This window comes from Plasmodium gallinaceum (assembly GCF_900005855.1).
Source record: "Plasmodium gallinaceum strain 8A genome assembly, contig: PGAL8A_v1_98, whole genome shotgun sequence".
NCBI lineage: Eukaryota > Apicomplexa > Aconoidasida > Haemosporida > Plasmodiidae > Plasmodium > Plasmodium gallinaceum.
Window position 1 is genome coordinate 771,391 of NW_021628265.1, and position 11,033 is coordinate 782,423.

At 15.7% G+C, this 11,033-nt stretch overlaps 3 protein-coding genes across 3 annotated transcripts; 2 read left to right on the top strand and 1 right to left on the bottom strand.

Moving 5' to 3' along the window:
* Positions 1-836: 836 nt before the first annotated feature.
* On the top strand, positions 837-1,754 carry PGAL8A_00346300 (conserved Plasmodium protein, unknown function; the record flags this gene model as incomplete). Its single annotated transcript, XM_028672504.1, has 1 exon — positions 837-1,754. The coding sequence occupies one exon, from the start codon at positions 837-839 to the stop codon at positions 1,752-1,754; it is 918 nt and encodes a 305-aa protein (XP_028529050.1).
* A 1,390-nt stretch (positions 1,755-3,144) lies between these two features.
* ASF1 (alternative splicing factor ASF-1, putative) lies at positions 3,145-3,918 on the bottom strand (the record flags this gene model as incomplete). The annotated part of the gene is made up of 1 exon (XM_028672505.1): positions 3,145-3,918. The coding sequence occupies one exon, from the start codon at positions 3,916-3,918 to the stop codon at positions 3,145-3,147; it is 774 nt and encodes a 257-aa protein (XP_028529051.1).
* A 923-nt stretch (positions 3,919-4,841) lies between these two features.
* PGAL8A_00346500 (conserved Plasmodium protein, unknown function) lies at positions 4,842-9,842 on the top strand (the record flags this gene model as incomplete). Its single annotated transcript, XM_028672506.1, has 1 exon — positions 4,842-9,842. The coding sequence occupies one exon, from the start codon at positions 4,842-4,844 to the stop codon at positions 9,840-9,842; it is 5,001 nt and encodes a 1,666-aa protein (XP_028529052.1).
* Positions 9,843-11,033: the final 1,191 nt, after the last annotated feature.

The window sequence follows — 11,033 nt, forward strand, 5'->3', positions numbered from 1 at the left end:
TTTTTTTTTTTTTTCTACACTAAAAAAAAAAAAAACAAAAAAAATTTTCCATTTTAAAATTTTTTTTTTTTTTTTTTTTTTTTTTTTTTTTTTTTTTGTCTGTTGTGTTTTTATATACAACTGTAATTGATACATATAATTATTTTTAATCTTATAATAATTATATATAATTTTTTTTTTCCATTTGTCCGATTATTTGATATATAACTTAAAACCTTTTTTTTTTTTTTTATTTCATTCATATATATATATATATATTCTCCTTAATTGAAAAATTTAAAAAGAATAAATTTTTTAAAATAATTATTATTTTTAACATTAATTCTTAACGTTTTCTTTATATTTTATATATAAAACGAAAAACAACATACTTGTAATTTTAATATTACAATTATGAAGAAATAAAATGACAAGAATATGAAATTTCTACTTTTATAAATTCATTTTCTTTCATTTTTGATTTATAGTTTTAAATATTTTTTAAAACTTTTTTCTTAATATCTCCTATATATTTAATTTTTATATATATATATATATATATATATATATTTTTTTTTTTTTTTTTTTTTGTTTTCACACATAATTATTTAATCTACACATTTATCTATTCATTCATATATAATAATATATAATAATATATATTTTAAAAATATACAAATAAAAAGATAAATTTATATATATATATATAATAAATAACTTTTATATAAGATGAAAACATGTAAAAAATATTGATAAATTATATTATGAAAAGTTATAAATAATAATTTTAAAAGAAAAAGAAAATATTAAGACTTAAAATACATATTTTTTTAAGTAATTTTTTATTTATTCTTATGATGGAAAAAAACAAAATAATAAATAAAATATATGGTAAGAATATTAATAATAATCAAAATATTTCTTTACAAATGCTATCAAATACTATGAATGGAATGCATAAAAATAGTAATGGAGACATTGAACGATCATTAGATATGACTAAAATAAATTCTATAATTAATACAAATGAATTAAATTGTAATGATTTAATTAATAATAAAGCAAATATTGGAAATATTGGAAATGTTGGAAATGAAATAATATATGTAAATGATAAACAATATGAGAGAATTTTAAAAAGGAGAATGAGAAAAATAAAACAAGATATTGAAAAAAAAAGAAAAGTTCGTGTATATAGAACTATTCAAAAAAAAGTCGTTCCTACAACGAACTCCGAAAATAATATAAATTTAAATAATAATTTTAGCACTTCTTTATATAACTACGATTTAAACTCAAATGATTCCTATATGAAAAAAAATGAAAATTCCAATAGATATATTTCATTAAATGAAAATATGCAAAATATTTATGATATGAAATCAAGTAAAAATTATGAAAAGAATATGTATATAAATGATTACAATAACTACAGTAATTTAAATACAGATGATGACTATAAAAAATATTTAAACATATGTGAAATAAATAATATGAACAATATGAATAATATTAATAATATGAATAATATTAATAATATGAATAATATGAATAATATTAATAATATGAATAATATTAATAATATGAACAATATGAATAGTATTAATAATTTAAGTAATATGGAAGAATTAAATAACGTAAGTAAAATGAATAGTTTTGATCATTTTAATAATATAAATACAATGAATAGTTTCAACCAAATTAATAATTTAAATAATGTTAGTAATTTTCCTAATACTATGAATGAAAATTTCTTATATGGGCAATATAACTAATATTTTTTTATGTTTTCTTAATTAAGAATAAAGTAAAAAATGATGTAATTACTCAAATGATATATATTTTAACAGTGCTTTTTTTAATTTTTTTTATTTTGGTTGATTTATCTTATATTTAATTCTTGTTTATCTTGTTTATCTTGTTTATCTTATTTATCTTATTTATCTTGTTTATCTTGTTTATCTTGTTTATCTTGATTATTTTGATTATTTTGATTATTTTGATTATTTTTTTTAAGGCATACGAGATTATATTATAAATAAAAAAAAAAGTAAATTATTATTCAACTGTGTATTTGAAGTATATTTTATTTTTATTTTTATAACTACCCTTATTTTTGTTAAAATAAACTTAATGATTTTTTCGTTTTTTCTTTTTTTTTTTTTTTTTTTCTTTTTTTTAAATACAAAAAATTATTCTTGTCCTAAAATATACATTGTCTATAATTATATATAAACTGTAACTTTAAAAAGTGTTATATGAAAATGTGTTTTTAATTTTATTTTATTTTTTTTCTTCTTTTTTTTCTTCTTTTTTTTTAAATGAGCATAAAAAGAAAAATATATATATATATCTTAAGTATTTTCTTCTTTATTTTATATTAATTTTTGTTTAACTAAAAAAAATTAAGTGTAAATTAACTTTTTACATAGCTGAATATTTCAAATAATATATAACCTTCATATATCCTGTTACTTTTCTTTACAACCTTATGCTTTTATAAATAATTTTTTTTTTAAAATAAACCATTTATTTCTACCATATTAGAACAAATATTGTATTATGCACATAAATGAATATAACATTCTTTTCTATTCATTATTTATATCTTTAATTTAAATTGTATAATAAAAAAAAAAAAAAAAATTCTTTTGTTAAAAATATGAAAATTTTATAATTCTTTTTATTTATATAAACCCAACGGATTTTAAAAATCAGCGCACATAATAATTATTGTAAAATGTTCTTTTAATATATATATATAAAAAAAAAAAAAAATAAAATAAAATAAAATAGATTTTTTTCTTTTATAACACTTAAAAAAAAAAAAAGGTATATTAGTAAAAAGGTATATTATACCAAAAATAATTATTATAAATAAAAAAAATGAAAGTATGCATATGCATAATTTAGATCAAATAGAAAATAGCTATTTAAAAAAAAAAAAAAAAAAAAAAAAAAAAAATAAATGAAAACAATAAAATCAAATAAAGTAAAATATTATAATTTAAAAAATAATATAAAAATTAATTGCTTTGTATTTATTAAAAAATTTTTATGAAACATGAATATTAAAAAAGGAGTACTTTTATAACTTCTGTTAAAATTAATACTATATTTTTTTTTTTTTTTTTTTCATTTTATTTATTTTCAATGAATATGTTTTTAATTTTTTTCTTTAAAAGATTCATACTTTATATTTTTATTTGTATTGTATCCAATATTTTGTTTATTTTTTTTAATTGTTAAATTATTATTGTTACTATTATTATTGCTATTATCATTTACCATATCTGAATAGTTACTAACTTTTGCTGATGTATTGGATGAAAAAAAATTAAATTTTTTATTTAAGTTATCATTTTTATTAAAAGACGAAAAGACATTATAATCTAAATTATCATCCATATCTGATTCATCATATGGTATATCTTTAAGAACTCTAACATACATTTTTCTTTTATTATTGTAAATTATTCTATCTAATGTGTTAACAGCTTTTAGCATACTTTCTTTATCTTCATATTCTGCTATTGTTATACCATTTTCAGCATGAGTATAAATTAGTTTACCTGCTTTCGATAAAAATTCTTTTATTGATTTCCACTTTAAAACTTTTGGTAAATTTTTTACAACAACTCTATATTGAGATCTATTGAAATCATTAACATCTTTATTCTTTTTTTCAATACTGTATTCAACTTTTAACATATATCCTTTAAATTTTTTTCCATTCCTTTTCAGAATAGTTTTTTCTGCACTTTTGGGGTTTTCATATTCAATGAATGCATAATTCGTTCCATTACTATTTCTGTTATATTTTATATCAATATCTGATATTTTTCCATGTTCTTCAAAAATTTTAATTATTTCTTGCTTTGTTGCAGAACCTGGTATATTTCCTACATACAATCTACTCCCATTGCTTACTTTTTTCATTTTCATTTATAAAAAAAAAAATTATAGATACTAAACAGAAAAAATTTAAATAACATTTAAAACGATATATTAAAAATTAATAAAAAAAAAAAAAAAATTAAATATTAAAAAAAAAAAAAAACATATTTTTTTTCAATATATTAATATTTTATCTTTTTATTTTATTTTTTTTTTTTTTTTTTTATTTTTTTTTTTTATATATATATATATGCATATAGTTTTCATAACTTTTTTTTTTTTTTTTTTTTTTTTTAATTTTACCATACTCGATTTTGCATATAAAATAAGCATGATATATTTTAAAATTTTCATTTATATGATAATTAATTTCTTTTTAATAAAAAAAATATTTTAAATTCATTCTATAAAAAAATGAATATTAGTTTAGATTCTTTTAGAGTTCAACATATGATTTTAAGAACTATAATAAAAAAAAATTAAGGAAATTTTTAAATACTTAATGAAAAGGAAAAATGTTAAATAGATAAATGGATAAAGAAATAGTATGAAAACATCTCTTAAAAATGTTTTTATGAATAACATTTTTTTTTTTTTTTTAATTGTTTTCCACTTAAATTATTTGTTTAATTATTCTTTTATATTTGTTTGTGCAATATTTATTTTTGTGAAATTTTATCATTTATGTTAATTTAAAAAATTATAAAATGTAACTTAGTTAAAAATTAAAGATAAGAATGAAAACTAAAAGAATAAATTGAAAAGAAAAATATCTAAAATTTTACATATTTTTTTATGTGAATTTCAAACATACCTTTTAAACACATTTTTTAATAAAAAAAAAATATATACACTTATTTGAGTGTATAACTATTAAAATAGATACAATTTAGTATAATATTACCACCTACATATATATAATTTTTAAATCTAGAAAGAATAATAATTAAAAAAAAAAAAAAAAAATGATAAATAAAAATGATTTATTTCATTATGAAAATATTTTCAAGAACAAAAATATAAATATTATCGATAAAATAAAAGAGAAAAAAAAAAATTTTGAAGGATCTAATATTTCAAATTTAGATGTAGTTCATGAAGATAAAGAATTGTTAGTACCTTTGAGTAATTCAAATTGTGAAAATGTTGTTAATATCTCTAAAAGTACAAATGGATATAATAAAGATAGTGTTATATTAAGAGAAAATGAAAGATATGAATATCACACAGAATCAAATATAAAATTAATAAATAGTATCAATATAGACAACAATTTTAATGAAAATAGAAAAAACAGCAAAGAATTTTTACAAGAAACTTCAAATGGATATAAATGTACACAATCATTAGAAAACTCAACAAATACTTATAATGAAAATTTTCGTATTAGAAAAAATAAAACAAAAGAAAAGCTAGGAGATTTTAAAACAAAAAAGAAAAACGATTTATCATCCCTTTTTGATGATTTTTCAAATAAATCTTTAAATAAAAAAGAGAATATTATATTTGATACAAGTATAAATTGTTTATCTTTTAATAACGATGATAAAAAATTAGAAAAAGAAAATAATGAATATAATAATGTAAATAATGAATTTAATAATATAAATAATGAAGTTAATTTAAATAATGAAAATAATACTTTAATTTATGAGGTTAATAATGTAAATAATGAATATATAAATGTAAATAATGAATTTAATAATGTAAATAATGAACTTAATAATGTAAATAGTGAATTTAATAATGTAAATTATGAAATTAATAATTTAAATAATGAAAATAATACTGTTAATTATGAATTTAATAATGTAAATTATGAAATTAATAATTTAAATAATGAAAATAATACTGTTAATTATGAATTTAATAATGTAAATTATGAAGTTCATAATTTAAAAAATGAAAATAATACTGTTAATTATGAATATAATAATGTAAATAATGAAGTTAATAATTTAAATAATGAAAATAATACTTTAATTTATGAGGTTAATAATGTAAATAATGAATATATAAATGTAAATAATGAATTTAATAATGTAAATAATGAATATATAAATGTAAATAATGAATTTAATAATGTAAATAATGAAGTTAATAATGTAAATTATGCAAATAATAATGTAAATAATGAATTTAATGTAAATTATAAAGTTAATAATATAAATAATGAATTTAATAACGTAAATAATGAATTTAACAATGTAAATTATGAAGTTAATAATGTAAATTATGAAAATAATAATGTAAATTATGAAGTTCATAATTTAAAAAATGAAAATAATACTGTAAATTATGAAGTTCATAATTTAAAAAATGAAAATAATACTGTAAATTATGAATATAATAATGTAAATAATGAAGTTAATAATGTAAATTATGAAGTTAATAATGTAAATTATGAATTTAATAACGTAAATAACGAAGTTAATAATTTAAATAATGAATTTAATAACGTAAATAACGAAGTTAATAATTTAAATAATGTTGTAAATTATGAATATAATAATATAGATAATAAATCTGATAATATAAGTAGTGAAGTTAATATTATAGATAATAAATATTATTATACTAATAAAATTAATAGTAGTAATAATGATTTAAGTTTAAAAAATGAAAAGGAATACATTAATATTCCAAATAATAAAGAAGTAACTCATATAAATGATATATATGACTTACATAATGATATAGGTAAAGGCAATTTTCTAAAAAATCCCAATATTTTATTTGATGATGTTTCAAAACTAGATATAAAAGATAATTATATTGAAAAGATATTTAAAGAACAAAAACACATTGATAATAAAGAAAATGAAAATTTTTATGATAATAATGTAATTAAAAGGAAAGATGTAAGTGATAATTTAGTAGAAAAAGATACATTTAAGGAAAATAAAATTATTTTATCAAATAGCACCAATGAAAATTTACAAAAAAATTCTATTTGTTTTTGTTTTGGACATAATGGATTATTTTTTTATAGTAAAAAATCTGTTATTAAATTTCAATATCTAATAAACATAGTTGAAAAAAAAATTAAAAAAAAAAAAGTAAATAAATCAAATAATATAGATGAATATTTACATTGTATAAAAAATTTTCCTGGTCCTTTTAGTAGAAAAAATAATAAAATAGATGAAAAAATAAAAAATTTTTTGAATGGCTATATTAATTTTAATAAATTAAAATTTGAAGCAAATATATTTGAATTTACACAAAAAAATTGCTTATATAAACATTTATTAAATATAATAAATAAACCACATTTGTTAAATTTTAATTTACAAAATATTAAATGTGAAAAAAATGTGAAAAGTAATAGCAAAAAAAAACATAATATTTCATATTTTTTAGATAATTATCTTCATAATAATAATAATAATAATGAAGATACAAATTCTTCCGATAATTCTGATAATACTTTTAACAAAAAGGAAATTGAGCATTTTCAAATAAATGAATATGAAGAAACAAAAGATAATGAAAAAAATAGATATAAATTTTTTAAAAAAAATGAAGATGAAAATGAAAATGAAAATGATAAATATACCGAAATATATAATAATAATATAAATAATATTTATATAAATAATTATAAATATGAATTTTTTGATTTCATAAGTAGAGAATTTATTGAAGATTTACATAAATTAGAAAATAATGAGAAAATTACAATTGAAGACATTTATTTAGAATATTTTCATCTATGTATATATAACAGTAAAAAAGCTACTCAACTATGCTTAAAAAAAGAATTGTACAAATATTTCTTTTTAATTTTAAAAAAATATAATAAAAAAAAATATTATAAAATGTTAGATAAATATATAAGTCATATTAATACATCAACTATTAATGAAATAGAGATGAAAAATGATATGAAAAACATTTACAAAATTTATAATTATAACATATATGATGATGTTTTTACCGAATCTTTTGTTTTCTTTATGTGTTTAATAAATAACAAAAATATGATTTTTAAAAAAAATATTTTAATTAATTATTGGTATTCTTTTTTTACTCTAATATTTCACAACTTTATTTTTCAATTCAAAGAAAACGAAATAAATTATATGGATTATAAAGAAGACATTATAAATTTTTTTATATATTTAATAAATTTGTTATACGAAAATAATAAAACAAAAGAATCACAATTTTTGCTTTTACTTTTATCCAATAGTCCTTTTTCTTTTCATTTAGAAAATGAAAAACTCTCCCAAAAGATAAAATTTAGTAATAAGCTTCTTGGGTCTAATTCAAACTATTCATACTTTGATATTTTTTCATTTCAAGTTAGTGATATATATGAATATTTATGTAGAAATGTGCAAGATAATTTTTTTTATGAACATTTAATTTTTTTTAAAATATTATACACCTACACTTTACTAGAATGGGGATTACTTAATCAAGCAAAACAATATGTCGAAATTTTATTTTATTATATAGATGTAATAAAAAGTCAAAAAAAAAATAACTATTTAGTTTATTTATATGATACTTTATTAGATAAAACAAAATATATATTTTCATCAAAAGAAAATTTGTTAATAGATAGGAATAAATTCAATGATAATAATAGTATTTATAATTTCAAAGTAATATCTTTTACATCATCAAAGGAAAATGAAAATATTTGTACTAATGATAATATAGAAATATATCAAATGGAAAAAAATAATTATATTGAAAATAATAAAAAAGACAATTATAATTTTAATGAAAAAAAGAACGATTTTTTAAATTATAATAATAGACAAAATAAAGCAATAAATAAAGCAATAAATAAAGCAATAAATGAAACAGAAACAGAAACAGAAACAGAAACAGAAACAGAAATAAAAAATATAAATGATAATGAACAACATAATATAACTAAAAACATTTTTGAAAATGATAATCCATACTTCAATAAAAATGAAAATAAGATATCTTTTCATAATGATTTGATTTATGAAGATAATAATAATGTATTCATAACTGAAAACAATTTATATTTATCCACTTCTAATAAGATTAATTCAGAGTACGATAGTAAGGAAAATGAGAATAATCATTATATAAATGGAGTTGAACTAAACTCAGAAAATATTAATCAATTTGATAAAATAAATGAGAAATATTCACAAGAAAAGTTCATGAATGAAAATTATTTATATTCTCAAAATTTTAACTCACAAAATGTACCTAATAATATCCAAAACTATTATGATATTTCCAACCATAAAGATATGAACAGAGAATCCTCAAAAAATGATAAAAGTCTTAATAATCAAACTGAATGTAATTTAAATATACATGAACAAGAATTAAATAAGATTAGAGGAACTCTTAAAGAAAATATCATAGATGAAGAAAAGCAAAAGTATCAATGGAATAACAATGAATTGAATAAGGAAGAAAATAATAAAAATTTAATTGTTAATAATAGCACTACTATAACTAGTCAAAATATAAATAACAATTTATATGATAATTGTTATAATAAAGTACAAAATAATAATACATTTAACACAGATGAAGGATACAATGAAAAAAATGTAAAAGAAAATTATTTAAATGATAAAAAAGATGATGTAGACCAAAATATATTTAATCATAATAATGTTTCACAAAAATCATTGCAAGATGGGTCTAATGAAAATAATATGGATATAATTAATTTAGGAAAAAATTTAATATCTGGTTTTTTTTCAAACATAAAAGAAAAAATAAAAAAAACAGAAGTGAAAGAAGATAATTTATTTTATTATGATTATGAGAAAAAGAAATGGAGAGAAAGAGGAGTTACTTCTGATGAGGAAAAAGAAAGAGAACAACAAAAATTAAAAAGAGAAATGGAAATAAAAAATATTGCACCACCTCCTGTAGTAGCTAATTTTGCAAATAGAAATAAAAGCCCATTAAATATTACTGATGTACGTAGTAGATATGTAGACTATTTTAATTAAAATATTTTCTATTTTTTTTTTTTTTAAGTGTTTGTTTTTTTTTTTTTTTTTTCTAAGTTAAATCAAGATTTATAATAATTTTTTTTTTAATCTTATACATTTATATTTACAATTATTCCTTTTTATTCATCTTTCATTTCCTTTTTCTTTTTTTTTTTTTTTTTTTCATATTTCTTATTTTTTTTATATATAGTTATATTAGTTAAACATTTAAATGTTAACTCAATAATTTGTGCTTAGAAATATTGTTTAAATACTTCTTACAATTTTAATAATTGATATATGTAACTAAATTTTAAAATAATATCAAGCAATTAATGTTGTTATATTAAATATTTTTATATATGCTTCTTTTTTTCTCTTCTTATTGATAATATAAAAGCTAATATATTTAACAAAAACGAAAAGAAATTTCTAATTGTTAATTACTAAAATATTATAGACTTTTTGAAATAATATTAAAAAAAAAAAAAAAAAGTTATTTCATTTAAATATTCTTAGACATTCAAAAATAGTTTATGTTATTTTCTTTAATAAAAATAAGTTACAGATACAACCACTTTTTAATATGAAACTTCAAAAAAAAAAAAAAAAAAAAAAAAAATTACTTTAATTTTACATATAATTTTTACTTTTTTTTTTTTATCATTGTAGATATATATATATATATATCACATAAAATTAAGTTTATATTAAAATATAATAAAGATAAATATTATTTTAAATAAATATACTTGAACAAAAAAATTTTTTTTTTTTTTTTTTTTTTTTTTTTTTCTTCATGCACAGATTTGTATAATAAAAAATAACTTGTACAAGAGATAGAANTATCTACAATGATAAAAAAAAAAAAGTAAAAATTATATGTAAAATAAAAGTATTTTTTTTTTTTTTTTTTTTTTTTTTTTTTTTTCTTCATGCACAGATTTGTATAATAAAAAATAACTTGTACAAGAGATAGAACATTAAAACAAAAGTATATGTTTTTGTAAAATATTTTTGAATTATATTAAAACTTTAATATTATTTTTTCTTCAAAATCATACAAAAAAATATTTATATTTTATATTAGTGTTAACATAAATAATTAAAAAGGAAAATTTCATTTTATCAACAGCAATTAAGTCTTCTGCATACAGAAATTTTTCTATTTGACTTTGAAACACAAAAAAAAAAAAAAAATAAAAAAAT